The 21,005-nt window shown below is 41.3% G+C and overlaps 2 protein-coding genes across 2 annotated transcripts in view; one reads left to right on the top strand and one right to left on the bottom strand.

Moving 5' to 3' along the window:
• Positions 1-4,568, top strand: part of ric1 (RIC1 homolog, RAB6A GEF complex partner 1) — a 58,402-nt gene extending 53,834 nt beyond the window's left edge. The window contains 2 exon segments of the mRNA XM_030066139.1: positions 277-465; positions 950-4,568. Of these exon segments, the coding sequence (XP_029921999.1) occupies positions 277-465; positions 950-1,265 (505 nt within the window). The 3' untranslated portion in view covers positions 1,266-4,568.
• A 186-nt stretch (positions 4,569-4,754) lies between these two features.
• ermp1 (endoplasmic reticulum metallopeptidase 1) overlaps positions 4,755-21,005 on the bottom strand; it is a 28,232-nt gene continuing 11,981 nt past the window's right edge. The window contains exons 9-15 of the mRNA XM_030066142.1: positions 18,064-18,238; positions 17,181-17,371; positions 15,197-15,349; positions 14,292-14,494; positions 13,846-13,961; positions 13,310-13,473; positions 4,755-11,806 (exon numbers count right to left, since the gene is read on the bottom strand). Coding sequence (XP_029922002.1) covers positions 11,630-11,806; positions 13,310-13,473; positions 13,846-13,961; positions 14,292-14,494; positions 15,197-15,349; positions 17,181-17,371; positions 18,064-18,238 — 1,179 coding nt within the window. The 3' untranslated portion in view covers positions 4,755-11,629. The remainder of the gene's footprint in view (positions 11,807-13,309; positions 13,474-13,845; positions 13,962-14,291; positions 14,495-15,196; positions 15,350-17,180; positions 17,372-18,063; positions 18,239-21,005) is intronic.

The raw sequence follows: 21,005 nt of genomic DNA, 5'->3' as shown, positions 1-21,005 counted from the left end.
TTGAAGTTTCATGAAAATATACAATCAGCCGCATCTGAGATATTGTGTATGATGTACAGACGATTAAATAAACACTGTCGCAGCCGTCTTTGACCAGCCAGTGCCCTTTTGGAAATGCTGGTTCAGCGCCATGAGACACACCAGCAGATGTTCCATACACGATGCCTAGGGTTACCACTGTGGAGATACATCTTCATACTGAATGTTTGGGATGAGTGTGTGTTTTGATCCCATGTGAAACTGAAGAACTGATGAACTCGTTCCTGTGTCCCTCAGGTACCTCCTCCATGTCTTCATGGAGGCGGGCTGTCTGGAGTGGTGTGTGGTGATTGGTTTGATCCTGCGGGAGGCCAGCGTCATCAAGCAGGTGATTGGCTTCCTAGACAGCCCCGAGGTTCCCCCAGAAACTGTGCAGAGCGTTCGCAGCGGCTTGCTGGCTGTGGACTCATGGGCTTCTACTGACTGGTGGGTTCATCATAAATACTGCACCGCTCCGTGTTGACGTCTCCCCTCCGGTGCTCTTTCAGAAATAATTAACTTTGCTTGGATAACTACAGTCAGTCATGCAGGTGCTTGATATTGTGCTGGAACATGTTTCACTTTACTGCACTTGTTAAGGCAGCTTTCAAAACTAGGACTGATCAGTTTAAAGAAATAACAAAAATGTAGTGTGGACAAGTGCAGCATCCAAATCACAGGAGCTGCAATTTTCTTAATAAAGATAAAATGTAACAAAATAAGTAGCATTTTAAATGAATTATTGTGGTTCTACAGAAATGCACTGACCTACAAATTGTATTCTCCAGGTGTAAAAAGCATGTTTTTTGGTAGAGACCCCAGTTGTTTAGTCAGTTTTGATACGGGACAACAACATGTTATGGTGAAAATGTGACAGCTAGTAACATTATGTTAACCTTTAACTCGGCTCTGTCCCTCTCCTGCTCTCCAGCCTGGGATACAAACCCTTCCTGAACCTGATCCGGCCACAGCTGCAGCAGCTGATGGAGTCGGCCACCGAGCAGGTGCAGCCCGAGGCCTTCCAGCCCAGCAGCCAGAGCTCCAAGCTGGGCGGCTCCGAGGGCCTGGGGGGTCCCGCCTCACCGCGGGCAGAGGACAGCCGAGGTGGGACGTCTCCACTGGGCCTGGCCCTGCCCTCTCTAGAGCCCACGGGAGGCTTCTCCAGACCCCCCTCTGAGGACTGTCCCCCTGAACAGACGGAGGAGCAGGGAGAGGAGGAGGGTGCGTATGACTGCACCCTGTCCTGAACCAGGAGCCCTGCTCCCAAAATCTGACCAGTGAACTTTGGAGCCTCAAGGGAAAAGAGAAAGGGAGGAAGAAGCCGCAGCAGAAGCAGTGACTGACTGGAACTGAACTTTGTGTGTGTGTGCGTGCGTGTGTGTGTGTGTGTTTGTGCGTGTGTGTGTGTGTGTGTACACAGAAAGTACCTCTCCTGCAGGTTCTTATTTCAGTATTATCCACTCTTCAGATTCCCCCGCTAAGAGGCCTGTGTAGACGAGAGCCACTGTGGACATGAGCAGGTGCAGCAGAGGGACAGACAGCCCGACTGAGACAAAGACTTAAGAGCACAAGCAGGGAAATGGACCAGTTCCACTGTTCCTCTGGTGTCATTTTACCAAAATGTGCCGTGAGACAGAAGGCTACCTGTGTCTGAATGTGCGTTTCCACTTTTGGGCTGCGGTCAGTGTAGATTGACAGTTTGGTTCCTGCAGACGGGCGCAGGGAAGCTCCAGGCTTCCTGCTCCAGGACAGATGTTTGGGATGTCACTTTTCCTTGGCGCGCGTTCAGATGCAACCGGAGACCTCGAGATTTTTTTTTTTTTTTTTTTTTTTCCACTGTCCAAACTCAAAGCTCTATTGTATCTTCTGGTCGATTGAAACAGTGCAAGGATCAGCTCAGAAACAAGGCCTTAGTGTATTTGGTCATGGCATCGTGCAAAACTGCTAATCGTCATGTAGAACAAAGCTCCAGTCATCAACTATTTACAAGATGCACTGAAGTGTGTCTGAGCCTGTGTGTTTGTGCGAAAAAGAGGTGTTTCATACTTTCATACCTCATGTGATTTTAAAATATTTTGTGATACCTTTTACAACGATGAACCAGATAGCATTATTCTTATTTTTCTACCAATTATACCTTGTTCCTTATGAGTTCCCCTTTAAAAAAAAAAAAAAAGAGGTTTCTAAGAAAATTAGTTATAAGAAAAATCCACTATTGCAAGAATAGATGAGTGTGTGACCACTGAATAGCACCTGTCCATGCATATTTTACCTGATGGATGTCTGGGCCTGAAGGAATTCTGAGCCAGTATCAGCCATCCACTCGCTCTTCTCCAGATGGTCCACTTTTAAAGGGATAGCTCACCCATTTTGAAAAAATCTGACATTATTTCACTTCCCCTCCTAGCTGTTATGTAGGAGGCTTTGCTCAAGATGGGCAAACTATTCCTTTAAATCAACAAGCAAAAACAGACAAGAGATTGGTATTTAGCCACGCTGAGGTGTGCAAGACCCATAACACGAGGATGAAGGACAGGTTCTTGGGCTCTGTGATGATCAAATGATATGACAAGACTTAATCCAGCTGTGAAACACCTGCTGGAGGTTTGCTGGTTATCGTCCGGCCTCTTGTCTTTGAGATTCAAGGGGAGTTCCCTGTTATCAGTGAGGCCAATCATGAATATTGTGTGTTTATTAAAGCAATTCAGCAAATGAAAGCAACTCCTTTTTACTCTCTCCCTCGCAGTAAGAATATCATCAGCCCACTCAAGTATTGTTAACATCACGTCAGTATCATTTTAGTTTTGGTGAGGATGAGATAGGTGATGTCAAAGCCTTGGCTGTCGAGCGTGGAAGAGTTCTTGCGTAATGTGAGCGGGGCTCCACCGGCACCGGGCCCAGCTGCCAAAAGTTCAAGTTACGGTTAAGGTTAGGTAAAGGTAAAGGGTTAAGGCTAAGCAGGCTCCACCGGCACAGGGCCCAGCTGCCAAAGTTCGAGTTACGGTTAAGGGTTAGGTAAAGGTAAAGGGTCGGGGTCGGCGTAAGGGTCAGACGTATCCAGCTACGTCAGGCTTGGTTGTCCCGCTGCGGAGCGGCACGCCGGGCCGGTGCCGCTGGAGTCCGCTCTGTGTCTCCTGACGTGAGCAGGTTGTGTCCCTCGATGTGGGAAGGACTTCACATTTCACTCAGCCGTGCAGACGTACTCTGAGGGTACAGAAACATGCATATCAAAACTTTGAATCGCTTGAGACAATGATCACGACGACTAAGGATCTCTCCATGACACAGTGTCCTGTGCGTTTGTGTGTGGAATTGAATGTGTATGCCACATTGTATTGACTATGTTAGTATGTTTTTGGCAACTATGCTCACATGGAATTGAGATTTTATTGTATTAGTCATCATTATTACTATTATTTATTGGTATTATAGCTGAGTGAGAATTGCTGAATTGATATCTGGAGGTGTGCTCAGTTTTGTTTTTATGACGGATTATAAGTTGTTGAAGAAAAAAAAAAAACCTTTCCCCTTGTAATCAATTCCTATATTGGCTCTCTACCACAAGCACTAAAAGGCTTATCACAAATATGTCAGTATTATCTTGTGCAATGTATTGAAATGTTACTCAGCTTTATTTTTCGTTTGTTGTCATCTTACTTGATTTTTCACTTTTCCTTTTCTGCTTTCCCCTGTTTGCTTGTCACTTTTTATGATAGACCAAATTATACTTTGACCTTCATTTTTTTTTTTTTTTTGCTCTCGTGTGTGACAGCAAGATGGGCCGGGCGTGGTATCTATTGCTTCAGTTTAAAATCTCGGTTCTTATGTGAATCCTTGTGTTGTAGTCTGTATTGTTAAAACACTCAAGAGTTACAAAAGGGCAAAATGACTATGCGGCTCAGTATTGCTGTCGCTAATGTACTGTTGTCACTTACCATAAATCCTGTTGCACCCTAGTTCCAGTAGGCATTGGTTTACCACCTGTCTCCACTGAAACAAGCCTACAGCTCGACTAGGCTGCTCTGATGTAAGGTTTACTTGACTTGAACACGGTAACTTGGTGAACCAAAGACTTACGTCCAGAGGCCTTCTGTTTTAACTGGTTGCGTACGTCGAGTGCTTGAGTCTTTATGCAGAGGCAGAAGAAAGCCTCGCCCTGCAAACCCCTCATCACAAAACATAACCAGTGATGCTCAAAATGAATATTGACATCGTTAAAGACAATTTCCTACGGAAATGATTATTGCAGAATTTCTACGTTTCCCTCTGTGTGGACGAGGAGTCGTTTGTTAGGTGCTCTGGTCTGGTCTCACTTTTCACTCAAAGGGTCTCTAGTCTCAGAGGCGGAGAGCGCTCCTTCCCTCCTGTGTACAGTTTAAGAAGTATTGCCTGTTTCCTGGCTCAGAATAAACATTTCTGGGTCAGGAAAGGCGGACATCCTCAATGCAGTGTAAAGAAACTCTTGTACAATTGCCTTTTCTACTCATGTTTGGTTTTCTACTTCCATTTTTCTCTTGTACATAAAAACCAATAAATTATTTTTAAAAACAGCACCGTCTGCTTTTTCATTCATTGAGCACAGACGATTTTTCAGAAAACCTGAAATTGTTAGATGGAAAAATGTCTTAGAAAATTACAGTGAAAGCAAGTGTATGATCTACTTTGTTGAATGTGTACATGATGTGTGTGTGTGTGTGTGTGTGTGTGTCGCATGGAAGATAAAACAAGCCACAACGTTACAGTGATAAGCACTTTTATTGCTGTACAAGTGCTAATTTAGTTCAAGCTTTTTGCATAATGTAAAATCATCCCGTCCATTCAATAGGAGATGGATACCCTGTTAGAACAGATGACCAAATCAATCCCAATAATCCCAATCTCAATAGTCATTTCAAGCAGTTCAATCCAACTAACAGATAAATAGGTGATACAGAGCAGAACTCAGCAGTTCAAAGGAAAAAAGTCTATAATTGTTAAATTATAGTTATTGTAAAGTGTCAAAATCAAACAGGAAAGAAAAATACTTTTGAATGATAGAATGATCTGTCTTGCTTTATAAAAATGTAAATTTAACTTCCAGGACAAACAATGAAACAGAAGAGTTACAGAAAAAGGCTGAAAACTGAAGATGTTCCTAACAAAGACAGGTCAGGTGACACGAGAAAAACAATAAACAGATCAACAACAGGCATTAAGACATTTTCATGTATATCCCAAAATATAATTCAGTTTAACAGTTTCCTCGTCAAGCTGATATGCAAATAGTTGTGAATCGTTTTTTTTTTTAATGGTATTCCTTGACTGAACATTTTAATGTAATGGGAGAGCCATGGATAAAGCTAATTGCAGGTATCAGTCTGCGTTGGACTGAAAACAAACAGCGCAGCGTTTGGTCAGTATGTCATTAAAGGAACATTACAACGTTTTGGGCAAAATCCTGAAATTTTTCCGACTTACCCAGACTGAGACAAGATGCTTGTTACATTTTCAGCTCTGTACGTCCAGTGGTTCAGTGAAAATGGTATCAAACACCTTGTCTCAGTCTGGGTCAGTCGAGAAAAAAAGGGATTTTGCTCAAAACACTGGAGTGTTACTTTAATACATCAGCTTCTGTGCCAAAGTAACTTTAAATGTATAGATTAAGGGAGCTTTCCTTCTTCTTGTGAGTTGAATTCTCTAGCAGCACGGTAAAATTACTTGACACAAAAGCTTTTTTTTTTTTTTTTTTTTTAAACGGTGGGAGCACACTAACGGCGTTAGATGAGCTATTTCACAGCATTAACACCAAGCATGGCTGTCCTGTCCCACAGCAGCTTCATTTCTCTTACAGCAGGTCCTTTCTGTCTTTGTCCTTTTTACAACCAAACACTCTGTTATGATTCAGTGACTGTCAACCCACGTAATAACACAATAAATAAAACAAGACAAAATTTAAAAAATAATAACATTTTTCCGCCGCATTCCTGGAATGTTGCTGACTGGTCGTGAACAGGTTGTGATCTCTGTGGTAAATCTGAGTGATTGGTGCACAGCAAAGACAGACAGGTACTTTTTTCAGTGCAGTTTACAATGTGTTCACTGCAAAAAAAAAAAAAAAAAAAAAAAAAAAACACACGAAGAATTGGTGGTTGTTAAGTATTAGGGAAGCTTGAGATGAGTAATTTAACAGATATCATGTTGAATACATTTTTGTCAAAGGTTCACTCTACTAGTCTGCTGTGTTTCCTTCATGGAAAAGCAAACACTACGCCACGTTACAGTTGATTTTTTTTTTTTTTTTTAGAAAAATATTACTGATTTACATTTGTTAATAAAGCTTTTGCTCACTAGACACTCTATAATATCAATTTAAGTCCTTTCAGTAGAAGCTTTAGATCCATCTTTTGCCATTTACAGCGGTGACTCCTTTGGTAGATTTCTGTCTCACCACACAGCACAAACCAAACGCACCCGCGCAGAGCCGGGCCCCTTTCTTTCCCTCACACACGCCGGCTTCACTCTCCCAAAAAAGCATCCTGATGCTCAAGTCATCCTCGCTGGATGTCGAGTCAGTCTACAAACATCACCTTCGTGCCGTGATGCTTTTCCAAAAAAAAAAAACGCCCCGATCTCTTTTTCCTGTCTAAAAAATGGAAAGACTGGATTCCTCCCAAATGTGGACTTTGAAAAAAGATGAGGGCCACCGGAGGACGGCTGCGCTGAGGACACCAGCTGAACAGTGGAGCTCACTCAGCCGTGAAATCAAACCAGAAAAAAAAATAAAGTTGATCATTCTACTTGACACATCACATCGGTCCATCCCCTGTTCCCCACCCCGGTAACTGAATATCCATGAGCTACTGATGGACTTCAACAACAACAAAAAAAAATGCAGCCGGCTCACAGCTCTCGGCGTGAGCTCGACAGTCGCGCTAGTTGATCACAGTGCAAGACACACCTGGGCAGGTTTGGTGCAAGCAGGTTCAGAGTAAGGCATGAAAACGGGAAAAGGAAAACTCGCTCCGGCTGACATCTGGAGGTCCTCGTGTTAGAGACGCCAGCAGCACAAGTGGAAACACTGACAGCTACGGAGCAGCACTGTTAGCTCGGTACAGCCATGGTGTTACAGAGGTGGCAGATAGGAATAAGATGGATGATTAAATACATTAAAAAAAAAAGGAAGAAAAAATGGTAGAATCTGTGCCCGAGCTAGAAATCACACAAGAGCTACAGCTAAAACAACCTCAACAGGCAATTGCAGTGTGTTTCATTTGACTTTAGGTTTTATAATTGGTGCAATGTCTATAACAGCAGCTGCCACGGTGCACTGGGTGTTTTTTTTTTTTTTTTTTTTTATACTTTAGTGAGGGACTCAGCGGAGACCAGATGTGTCTCACTCTGCGGCCAACCCGCAGGACCGCGTGGCTTGTAAGGCTACGTCGCGCCAAACTGGTCACTCTGAGATCAGCTGGCGCTTCAAGCACAGCAGTAACTTCCTGTGCTCTGCTCGTCAGGGTTACACATCATGCATACGAGAGAGAGAGAGAGAGTACAGTGGGATGATCGTTTTCCAAATTGCGAGTGCTGTTGAAGGCGGTGACAAATTTTTGACGTGTACATCTTCCAAAAGACAAGGATTTACATAAAAATGCTGTACAGTGCGGCACTTGATAGCATTAAGACCACTGAGACATCTGTGTCCGGAATAGTAAACATTTCTGTGTCTTAGGAAGCGAGACTTTAAGGCCTCCTTCAGATCAGTGCTTCTTGTTTTGTGTGGCTGAAGCCAAATTGACAAAACTGATCACAAGGACACACTACACGGTGGAAGGGTTGATCTCCTAAATGTGCGACTGCTTCCCACGACAATCAAGCATCAACCACTCGCATTTTTGCGACGCAATTCCCTCTTTGATCATGTGATTTTGTGACAGTAGTCAATGTGCTGCGATGACCAACACGCAACAATGTGACACACACATGGGTTTCGTGGCCGCCCACATCTGAGAGCAAAGGCAAGAGAACAGGAAGGTCTTCCTGGTTGTTTTCATGCTACAGCTGTTCCATTTATCACTATGTGTTTGCAAGCAGCTAGCAGACCTGTTAAATTTATTCTCCTGCAGCAAATACAGCAGCTACTCAAAAAAATCTACGCTGGCAGAACAGAGAGCTAGCCTGCAGACAAACAGGATGGTGGCTCTTCACAGCCCATCATGGGTTTAACAGTAGAAGCCCTCCAAAAATCCATTCCCACATTAAACTACATGAAAGGCCGGCCACCGACTTTAAATGAACAATGCCACATCAAAATGCCAGTGAGGTGGCATGCATGGAGACACAGGTCTAAATTGAAAAATCTAGTTATTTCTGGAAATGACTACCTCAAACGAACTGTTTCTTTCCAGATATATGTGTGAACATATGCATTAAGCCACCAGAAATGACCATCAGCTGTAGTGTGTGGCTGAACCCCAGAAACTGTTGTTAGCACTGTGTCAGCTGGAGGTGGTGACAGTGAGAACAACATGGTGTGTGGCTCACGCCAGCTCCAATGGATCAATATAAGACAGGTCATTTCAAACTGGCTTGTGACTCAAACGTATGGCCTTAGAACAGAACAAGAGTGAAATGCCAGAAAATACATCAGATGTGAACAGAGCTGGGTTTTCACAGTAACACACACGATACATGATGATGCAACAGGCTATAAGCTGTATCCAACAACACCAGAGAATCATTTTACATTCTTGGACAACGTAAGTGAGAAAAGACAATCCACAGTTCCAACCCAGCTTTTAAAAATTAAAAAGAGACACAGACACACACAGGCCATTCTAGGCACTTGCAGGGTGCGTCTAACTTATGGCATTACTTTTTAAAAAAGGACCATGCCAGTGATTTCGAATGTTTGACCCCTTTACTACAGTTCACCCATATTTTACTTCGCCACAAACCATCCATCGGTTTTGTCATTGAATTTTTGGCCACCATGCATAAACCACAGAACTGATAATGTTTCTGATAATGTCTCTGAAAGTTCAGTTTCATATTGTAATGGAATGAAGGGAAACCAACAGCTGAATAAAAGGAAGGGGAAATTATACTGGAAAAGATTAGCAGAAACCTGAAGTACATAGATTTTGTAGCTATTAGGCTTAAAAAAAAAAAAAAAAAAAAAAAAAAAAAAAATCACTGGCAAGGTCCTATGAACCTGCACTAGGTGATTTCAGAACCTAATCCTGAGACTAACCTGTGCTTTACAGAGAATTTTGTATATTATGTAATATTTATATAATCTTATATAAACCAATATCAAGTCACTAGGCCCAGCCATTTTGCTGTTTTTCCGCCTCGTTTCTGTCTTTGTTGTCAGATTCTGACCCAGAAAGTAGCTCCGCCCACTCCTCCCCCTACAGTATAAAACCACCCTCCACTGCCACTCCACCCCCTCGCCTTTTCAACGTCATTCAAAGCATCTCTGAAACTGCACATTTTGCATATAAACGGATCCAATTTCAGATCGGTCGTGCAAGCACCTCAGCACGGTGGCCACAGAAAAGGTTCATTCAAAGCAGCTTCACTTGTAGATGAAAGTCTGCAGCTTCACCGTCACTTTCAAACTGGAGGGCGGAGACAAAATAACCCAAATAATCCTTGAGCCTTGAGCAAGTGAAATGCACCCCTCATTTCCATCCAACAAAAACACCCCATATTTTTTCACCTTCACTTTTGATTTTGCACAACCGATCTGCCGTGAACCCGGACATAGGACTGACTGTTTGTTTACAGAGCCTGAGTCTAACCAGCCTTTAGTGGTCAGAAAAATACTTAGTGCAGCTTTAAGACTTTCATTCTTGTGATTTTGCAGTCTGTCTTCAGCAGAGACCGACAAATGTGCCCAATATGCCAAAACCATCAAGGCAATGTCCATTCTTTTACAGGGCAGAACTATGTGTTTGTGCCTCATCAAAAACAAAATATACATTTGTTTTGTGAACATGAATGGATGTGGTTTAAATTGGAATTTACAAGTATATATGCTGCTAACATTTTATTCCTGCCATTTTTCCATTAACCATTAGGCTAATAAAGTTCACTGTCTGATTGGTTATCTCCACCCCTCATGGCCAGGATGTACACTTTGGTGACTATTTCTTTCTTTCTTTCTTTTTTTTTTAATTTAAAAAAAAAAAAAAAGATATTCATTGATGCTGCTAGAGAAAACTTATAGCCCAGGTAAGAACACAAGAAAAGAAGTAAAACTGTTACTGTAACTGTTACTATGACAGCAAATGTAAGTGACAAACATTTCCACATAAAATAGAACAGGTTGAGTGAAACTGACACAGTTTAGGTGAGTGCAAGAGTTACACTGACACATTCCCGCCCAACCTCTGTCTCTTGTCTTCATGGAAACGTCTAGAGTAACATGCTTGCAACTGTGCACGTTACTCTGTGACTCCTGGCCTCTGCAAGCTTTAAAAGACCATTCCAACCCAAAATAATTGATTTTAATTCCAGGTCTCTATGCATTTTTACCTGAAGAGAAAAGATATTTGCATCTGTCAGACGTTTAAAGACCTTAGAAAAGATCTCAATATACTGATCTGTGCAAAATCGTAATATTTTGAGAATGGCTGTTCCTTTAAAAGGATATGTTGACATTTTGATTTTAGCCTGTTGTTTGGTTAATCAGGTATTTGTCACTTACAGCAAAACAGTTTTCTGCATCCAACTGTTACCCTATAAGAGCGTTAGTGAGCATTAGTGACAAGTGCTAAAATTCAAAGTGTCAAAGTTTCCCGTTAAGCTTGGGAGAGGTGTCAAACGAAAACAGCTCAGCTCCCTCTGTGAGATATAACAACTCACAGGAGCTTTAACTCCGACAAACCAACGCAGATCCCATCAGTATACCACTAAATCTACGGTGCTGACAGTGGTAGTGGTGTTATCTCGTTTTGCAGCAGAAGCTAATGACACAGCTATTCTGAGAATGGCTCCTGCCCAAGTGGTTGCTGATAAAGAGAGAGCAAGGGAGGTAGACATGCAATGTCATTCATAAAAAGCAAATCAAGAACAAAGTTAGCATGGGAGAGGAAGAGAGGCCAGGGGAGAGAGGAAGGGAGACAGCGGGGAAGGGAGTGAGAAAGGCAAGAGCACAACAGAACGAGGGAGAGTAAAAAAAACAAAACAAAAACAAACAAACAAAAAAAATTAACCCCCTTGTTTCACCAACCCAGGAGTGACCACGGGGCTTGTGGTAGCCAGTGCAATGGTCAGTGAGTTAGTCAGTCTGTAAGTTCTACGTACTGTAGGTAAGCTTACGTCTGGCATGTCTCAGCGTGTCTACCTGCTTGGTTAGCTACTAAAGCCTACTGACACAGTGATGAGGGTCTCTCAGGCAGGCTGGGAGGGAGCTGAGTGTGTGCATGTGTGTGTGTGTGTGTGTGTGTGTGTGTTTTTGTGTGTGCATGTGTGTGTGTGTGTGTGTGTGTGTGTTTGTGTCAGAGTGAAAAGGCAGCAGGCCCAACTGCCAATCCTCAGTATTGTTCTTTAAAATCTCTTTTCTCTGTTTCGGGCCCTTGCAGCCAGTAGCTCTCCTCAGCATCAGCCTCTGTGATTTGTGGCTTCCTCAGTATCGGTACATGTCGTAGGTACTAACCCAGGAAGAAGGAAAAGCCCATGTGGGAAACCTACGGAGGATATCCTCCAGCTGAGCAGTCCTCTTGTCCTCCCCAAAGAAATAATGGGAAGAAATGGCTACTGAGATCATGCCCTCTGGACCTGATGGGTCTGGGTCCCTGGGAGGCTGAGAGAGAGAGAGAGAGAGAGAGAGAGAGAGAGAGAGAGAGAGAGAGAAATGAAGAATGACCATTCGCAGGGCTGGGCTTGATACTGTATCAGTATTGTGATATAAGACTAGAAATCATCTGGGATTCTGGAGATCGTAATATCGTGACATAAGTGTTGTCTTTTCCTAATTTTAAAGGCTGCATTATAGGAAAAGAATGCAGTTTCCTGAAATTATTAGACAAATAGTCATTCCTATAAAGCATCACAGTATGGTAAGAATATCTGATATGATATTTAATTTTGTCCATATCATCCAGCCCTAAGTATCAGAATGTTAGTAACACAGTATGTCACTACACAAACACACATGTGCAACCTGTGAGGACAGGACAGACCACAAACATTTCATATGTATTCAAACTAGGGATGCACCACACGAACATTTTTAGGATCCAGCCAGATCCCACATCCAGCACTTCAGATACGGCCAGAACTGGATCCCCAAAGTAAAGTAGTTAGATGAACAGTATTATAGCAATAAACTGTCACCGTACTAAGTATTTTTCTTAAGAAAGTTTTTCTTTTTATTTGTTTGTTACACTTATTTGAGGGTAAAAATCCACCAGTAAAATAAAAAAATAACACTGCATGTGATTTAAGTCACTCATAGAAACCTAAATAATGACATCTATTGCCTTCTGTATTGTATTTTTACAACACAAGTACAGATCTGAGGGATTAGTTCAAACAATCTGGGCTATTGTTTTTTTACGGATACAAACAGATCTGGAGCCAGTGAAAATATCCAGATCCTGTCTGATCTGGATTCAGATCCTGGACCTGGTGCATCCCTAACTTCAACACAATCCAACTCAGAGAGATGGGTATCAACTTGGCCTGAAGATCAAAGCCAAGTTCTGGCAGTAACTAATCTCATGCTGACATCACTGTCTGAGGTCCTAAGGTCCGGTTTATGACGGAGTCCAGTCATCCCAGGAATGAAAGGAATTCGGAGAAAGAACACAGCAAAAAAAAAAACTGTCTAGTCTAAACTTCTATTAGACATTTGATTGCCTGCAAACCATGAAATTATCAGCTCAGACACACTAGGAAGAGTTTTATACATAATGTAAGTGAGGGCTTACAATTATGTGTCAGTTAAATTATGGCACACTAAAATAGGCTGAAATTAAGACAAAGACAAAAACAAACATTTTTTCCTATAATTACAGTAATAGACTGTGTAAAGAATGATAGACTGTTGGTTTGTCATTAAAATGTTCCATCAAAAATTACTTCTATCATAATTTCTTTTCAAAACCAAAACTGAAGGGTCTTCTGGAGAGACACTGCTTTTCACAGTCTGGTTCCTCTCTTCAAACTCACTCCAAAATAGAAATTTGCTTGAATAATTTACAAGAAAATACAATACACAACAGTGCAAGAATATAAAATGTGGATTAGCTGCTCAGGCGACAACAGAATTAAAGAGAAATAGCACTTCAGCAGGGGGCAGTACCTGTATTTCAAACCAGAAGGTCCACGTGGGGGCATCAAGGCCATGGGAATAGAAGACAAAATATTCTCCACTCAGGTCAAACTGGGGGGTGCCGTCCCCAAAAGACCAGGTGGAGAGACTGGCACCTCGGTGAGGCATCAGATACAGGGACATGTGGCTGGGGCCTGCATAGGACAGGATAGAAATTAAATACTGTACACACACACACACACACACACACACACACACACACAAACATGCATATGCTCACAAACCACTGGGTAAACTGATGTAGAGATAACAGCAAATGATAAAATGCATGCATAACAGTATTGGCAAAGGTAAAATCTGCAAGAATACCTAAGTGATTATGGAACCACGTGGCACGGGCAAACGTTAAAGCAAATCTAAATGTCTTGTAAATTTTCAAAATGCAAATACAGTTGTAAACAGCTTGGTGAAAAAATACTCTACTTCCCTGTTGTGCACCTGTAAGTCCTACATGCACAATTTTGCTTTTGAACTGTGAAGATTAGGCCAAATTTAGCACTGCAGACCTTTGACATGGAATGTCATCTTGACCGTTCCCCAGCTGGTCTCCTCTTTGGACAGCAAGCTGAACTCCACAGGAGAGCTGGGAGATACGTCTGGAGCAGGAAGGTACCAGTTCTTCCTACAAATTCAAACACACCAAAGCACTGATTAATGTACAGGGTGGCACAACGGACGAAAAAAGAAACTCTGTATACTACAGGCCTAGATAATAATACATTTGTTAAAAATATGTGGCAGGCAACAACACAAAGCAAATCCGATTTAAAAAATATATATATTTTAAACAGCTGTGACCCATTGCTGACACAACTGTGAATTATAGGTCAATCACTAAAGGGTTATCACATGCTGAGGAAGCAAGGCTTTACATGAATTATCCGGTACATATTATTCCAGAGTTGTAAAAAGCATAAAAACAAAGTGTCAGCTACAAGACTGCGGTACTGACTTGCTCAGGAACTTGACTGGTAGGAACCAGGGGAAGCCGCAGAAGGGCCGGTCCTCACGGCAGCGGGTGCGAACGGTGTCGTTGATTTCAGGGATGTGAGGAGTGATGTACTGCATGCCAGTGTAGTCAAAGCTGTTGATCCACAGGCCTGAGTCGCGGCTCTCCACTTGGCCCTGGAGGTTGTGGAAGGTCCGCGTTGTGTGCTGCAGGGGATGGACAAAGTAACATCTCAGGTAGGCAGAACGAACGCTGTGACAGTTCAGAGGATTACATACTCTTAATGCGTGACAACCTGTATAATATCATTTATCTTATTATTATTTATTGTCAATATCAACACCCCTCGTCCAAGCTCCTCAATACTGGTCTGATTTTGAAGAATGTTTTGCCAGCTAATACATATTGAGGGAAAAGTCAACCTTCACATACGTCTACTTTGTGAGACAGCAAGCTATTTTTAGATAACGTGTTGTAATTAATTTCTTTATAACTGCCTCATCTGCCTCAGGCGATAATTCCAATAGATAACATTTTTCTTCTCTCAAATGCCGCTGTTGTTGAGCTGGAAATATCTTAATGTCTCTTCATCTACACTGCATCAATAACTATTTAGACAGCGTTTAAGTGTTTATAAGTGGATTTTTCCTTTAACTTCCAGGTTGTGCATGCTTACTCCGTTTAAGTAATGACATGGTCCTCACACGTGACTGTAGCCTTTTACACAAATGAGGTAAACTGAATTTTGACTTCAATGAAAGATTGTTTCTACAGTCTCATTACTACAGTAAACAGAAAGATTAAGGTATTATGAAACGATCTGGTTATTTCAGCTAAATTTCTGAAATAAACGCATGTGTATGTGTGCATGTTTGTGTATGCATGCATGCATGTTGGGACTTGGGAACCTGCAGAAAGACTCGCTTTGGCCGTGGGCTGTCTGGACTCCCTGAGTAAGGGAACATGAAGCCACAAGACACCAAGAGGAACATGATGGTGAAGACTGAGCCCAGGCCAGCCAGGATCCACTTAGTACTCCTCACCAAGTAGATGAAATGGAGCTGAGAGAGACAGAGAAAAACCAAGAGAAACATGAAAAATCAACACAGCCATCTGATTAGTGCTATTATTAATTGAAAGCTTTCAATTAGGTTCACTGGAATATATTCTTAAACATCTAGAAATTTGCATTGGTATTTAAGTGATGCTTTCATGGTTAAGATCACATCTACTAGAAAGAATGCACACCAACTTCCACAGTAATTTGGCCTCAGGTTGTATGGTAATGTGGACTCCGATGTACCTCAAGGCTCTGTTCTGGGCCCATTGCTGGTCACTATCTAAATATTACCTCTTGCTGAAATTATCCATGAACTTGACTTTCTCTGTCATGCTAATGACACTGATTTCCACATCTGATTAATTTAATATCCAACTCCTAAAACCAGAGATATCATAATCCCCAAAAAAAACCACTGGATTTCACTAACCTTCCATGTCCTCAGTACTCGACCATTTAAACATAAGTATTTGTTTGAGAATACTATTTGGTGGTTTCTCAAAGTGCTGCTATAAAAAAAAACTTGGACTTACATTCAAACCTGCTCTCATTTGTGTGCATTAAAGGCATTATTACATCTGTTCTAATATTTTCATAATATCAATATCAGTATCAACTGAGCCCATGGTAGCAACAGCAGATGCAGACACTAGGCAGAAAACAGGACCACATAGCACCTATGCTGTCCTCCCTACACTGGCTCCTAATTCAAGGCAGATGTGATTTCAAGGTGCTTCTGCTAACATAAAAAATACATGGCCACGTACTGTCCTATTTAGCAAATCTCAATGCACCAAGTACCCTGCCATGCACGCTCCAACTGCAAGAGGCTGGCTACCTTTCTATCCCAGAAGTTGAAAAGTAACTATGACGCCTTGGTTCCTGTCAGTGGGAATTTAGATTGCTTGTCCTATTTCCCTGATGTGTACGCCTCTGTTCAGTTCATGTTGGTCATGTCTGTTTGTGTGAGTGGGAATGAGAGAATGATTTTGTCTGCTGTGTGTAGGGTTGTCAGGCTGCAATTGCAGCTGGGCAGTGTTGGCGTTCATTGTGGCACCAGGCTCTTACAACAATGGTGACTGAGCTGCTGTTAATGTCCTGCCTCACATCAAGATTTTTTCCTCAAGCATTATGAGATACTTAGTGTGTTTACTCATTAGATTTTAATGCTCCATTTTCTTAACAAACTGCTTATCTTTGTTTGTCCACTCTAACCAGCTGTAAAACACCTGAACACAACTTGCCATCTTGGTAGGTACATCCCCATTTGAGTAGTCCCACCTGATTCAACAATTTTTTCCCCTGATGATGTTTTCAGTTTGAGGTTTAGGGTGTAACACTGTAGATGTTATTATCACTTTTTGCTTTTGTGAATCTTTTTGGCACCAGATTCTTTGATTCATTGGGGGGAGGGGTCTTATCACCAGGCGGATACACAAATCTAGAAAGGTCAAATCAGGAAATAAACAGGCTGGCTGTAAACTGTGTGGTTTAAGGAGACCTACAGTGACAACTTGTATACTGCAAAGGGTAATTTTACTGCAAAAACATGTACAAAATATTATAATGTAGCTTTTAATTAAATTGCTGTTCTTTTTTCTTCCTTTGTGTTTTTTGTAAAGCACTCTGTGATGGTTTTGGGCATTAAATATGCTTTATAAATCAATTATATTCATTTAAATTTAAACTGCCACAATGGCTAGGGCTTCAAGTGCTGGACAGAAATGCTTACAGACCAAAATTTCACATCAACAGAAACTTCTCTCTGGTGCAAGCTCAGATATGAAAGTCTATTTTATCTCCATTACTCTAAGTAATGTGCAAATACTCACAAAGAAAGAGGACAGGAAGATAGTTGCCAGGGTGACCAGGGAAGCCAGCACCACTTCGGGGGGTATTTCGGTGCCGCTGCGGCCCAGGATAGGTGTGAAAATTTCAAACACCACCCAGATGAGGAACATGAAATGGACATATGGCAATGCCAGGCCAAATACATAGAGGACGCTGTACTTCACTGACGCTCCTGGAAAAAGTAGAGTGCGAAAGATTATACTCGTGTACAAAATGTTAAGTGACTGATGAATGCATGGTTTGTAAGTTGGAAGGGGCAACTGCCCAGGAACCAAAGCTTAACTCATTGTAACACCAAAATTTAAAATGGTTTCATGTTATGAAACTTCATAACCTACCACCACTAGTACTAATAATATTAATAATATTAATAACATTAATGATAACAACAACGATAATAAAAAAGATACCATGGTTGTTGGGGTGAAGATTAATGTAAGTTAGGGGTCATATAGATAGAGATTTCAGATTCTGTTGCTAACTTATCTCTCCACTGCAAACTCTGAAGGTTACACAGTCCTCTCTGGCCAGGAAATATTGTTATGTAGCATTCTGAATGAAGATCTGGTCCCTATTCACATAGAAACCTCAGATTTTTGGTCATTAGTAGCTTGCAAACCACTTAGGTTTTACTGAAATGTCAGACTCTTACAAGACATACCCAAAATCAAGTCAGTTTTATCATATACAGATTTCAAAGTCATCTATGCCTTTATCTGGTTTCGGCTACTGTAAATCCCCCCATTTGTGCCACTCTCTTGTTTTTAACTCATTCAGAATGCCACAGCTAGAATATGCCTTTTTTTTTTTTTTTTAACAGAGCAATACATTTGCAATTGATATACATGTATATAGAGTGTGTACCTCTGTGTTTGAATTCTTTGGCCAGCAGCAGTTTTGTGGCTAGAGGGAAGGCCACCATTAGCATGGGCACGTAGGCTGAACACAGGCCCTGCTGGGTCAGCCACACCAGGCTGCAGCACCACAACAGCAAGCTCACGTCAAAGTAGAGTTCCCCCAGTTCCACCAGTCGGACACCCTGAGAGGAAAACACACAGAACAGTCCAACACAGGGAATGAGCATGAGCAATTACATTTTTTTTTTTTATTTACTACCCTTCTCTCCTCCATACTGCACTCCTCCATTATTTTCCTTAAATATATAATGGCAATGGCTTTTCTAGATTTGTTTAAAACCTTCATTACTAACAACCCACATTCATTTGTAGGACAATATATGACATAAAGCTGAATGACAGCTCGGTTTGTGCTGCCTGGGTTTCATTTACCTTTGCTTTCAGTTCCTGCTGACAAACATTTTAAAACACATTTAAAAAACAGCATTATTGTGATGTGTTCAGCCAGGCAGTGGGCATTGGACTTAATGTGTTAAATTTACTCATCTAGGGCCAATGTGACAGCAGGGAAGTTGAAAACCACAGTGTTGTTCATAGCCTACAGTGGACTGACCCACATACTGTCACTGTGGTGGGACAGTGATTATTATCTCACACGTTGATGGAAGATGTACGGCCCGTGTTGTATTGAGGGAATCAACTGGCACATGACTTAGGCTGAGACAAAGTTAGCCTACCAAGTCGCTTGTCTGTAACAGTCTGCCAGACAGGCAGAGATAGCCAGCAAACGAGAGGGGTAACTATGTCCCCTAATCGTCTGGATAGGTTGTGTCACTAGTCGGACGATGTGAAATAAGATATTCATCATATCCTTTTAAAGTAATATTCTTTGTACTTAAATGTCATTGGTTTCAGAGAAAGTGATGATTGTTTGCCTAAGATGTAAGGACGAGAATAAACACTGATAACACTAAAACACTTTTTTTTTTCGTTTTCTTAGTCATGGGTCTAGTGCAAAGATGCATGTGTATGTGAGGTAGTGTGCAAGTCACACACACAAACAAACACACAAACTACAACTGATTAATGGCTCATGTGGCATTCCCTTTCCCCCTCCTTTGCTACACATTTTGAGGCTCCACTGACCTCTTGCTAGGTCTGATTAGGTCTGCCCTGGTACTATTATTATTATTATTATTATTATTATTATTATTATTATTATCCTCATTATCATTATTATTATATGTGGAGGTCTCACTCATTCTCTTGCTATTATTTTTACAATAACATTCTATAATTTGGCCAAAAAAAGAGGCCAGACAAATCTATCCACAAAGGGTGTGAGCACATCAACACAAGACAAGAAAAGAAAACAGCTAGTGGAGCAGATGACTCAGCTCTTGTCTACATCAGTGCTTCGTGGAGAGTATTTGCATTGCCAACTTAGCTGAGATTTTCTGTCAAGATAAGAAAAAAAAAAGATAAGAAAACAGCTGAGTTACACAGACTTCCTCATACTTCCTTAAACACAAATCAAACTAGTTCATCAAGTTCATGAGGTTTGTTTCAAGCATCTGTGATAATAATGAGCAATAAAAATTATCAGTCAGGCAACAGTGGACAAATAAAGTGATAAGATATTGATTTTGCTACCACAAACATATGGCTGGACAGATGAATAGTAAACACGCTTTTACAGCATTATCATCCCAAACCATTAACACATAAGGTACATGACAGTTTCATTTTTTCAAAAATGAAAACCCAAGGCTCAGATGAGGGGAATAAACTGCCATCTTCTGAGAAAACCCACAAGGACAAAAAAGTTCCCCACGGCAACAGAATTAATCTTTTCTTTCTGAACTTTCATTTAATGCGAGTGTCCCCCCACATGATGTAACGTGAAACTCCCAGGGAAGCTTCCTCTCAGGGTGAAGGCTTCACACACTGCTGAAATGAGATTCAGCTAATAAGCCTGTTTACAGGCGACTCAATCATCACTGTTGGCCATTACAAGCTTTTAATTACAAGAATGTGTCCTGAGTGGAAGTTACTGCCTCAGCCACATAAAAAAAACATGCATGGCACACAATAGTCTTCCCTTTTTATTACAGTAACAGGATGTACACCATTATTAAGTCATGAATGATTCATATAGATACAAACTAAACAGGAACCCAAAGTTCAGTAAAAAGGCTTGTCTCCTGTTGACTTGCACTTCCTACAATCCTAGGGACTGTTTACTAGGGTTGTTACTGTAATCTGAAATTACAACTAAAACACAATGTGAAAAAAAAATCATGAACTGAAAGAAAATAAAAACGAAATAAAAACAACAAGCAAAAAACAAGTTCTGTCTTTTGTATAAAGAATTTAGGAACCTGAGTTCCTATGTATTAACAAAGGCTAATACAGGAGGGCTTGGTGCAGCATTTCATTACAAAGCACAACATTCAGAAATATAGAAGGTAAAGTATTGTGAACAGCTAGATCTCAGACTGCCTGACAGTCACCTGTCTCGTTCTCTAAAACTTCTTCTTTTTAAACCACGGAATGTCTACACACAAAGCTGAGCATAAAAACATAACATACACATATTCACCAACACATAATCAGTCCACACAAAAGCGTGTGTACTCACACCTTAGTGCCTGTAGCAGATCGGCTGGAATGATTAGGTGCACAGGCAGATTACCAGAGATCATCATCTGCTGTCGTGTCATTTCACTTACTCGCTCCTCATTCTTTGTTTATTTCTGAGAGGCCAAGAGGCTCAGATCAACAGTGTTACCTGCTTCAAAAGACTCCTCATTGCTGTTAGATAAGAATGCCAAATTATCAATGGCTGTGAACCAAGCAGTTTGCAGAACTACATGTTGGTGGAGAAATTCCTTACAATTTTTTTTTTTTCTTTAAGGACTAATTTCCCAATTTGACGGCCTGTCATTC

Source organism: Myripristis murdjan, chromosome 12 (assembly GCF_902150065.1).
Source record: "Myripristis murdjan chromosome 12, fMyrMur1.1, whole genome shotgun sequence".
NCBI lineage: Eukaryota > Metazoa > Chordata > Actinopteri > Holocentriformes > Holocentridae > Myripristis > Myripristis murdjan.
The sequence above is the reverse complement of the archived record's forward strand: the minus strand, read 5'-3'. Positions and strand labels throughout refer to the sequence as shown.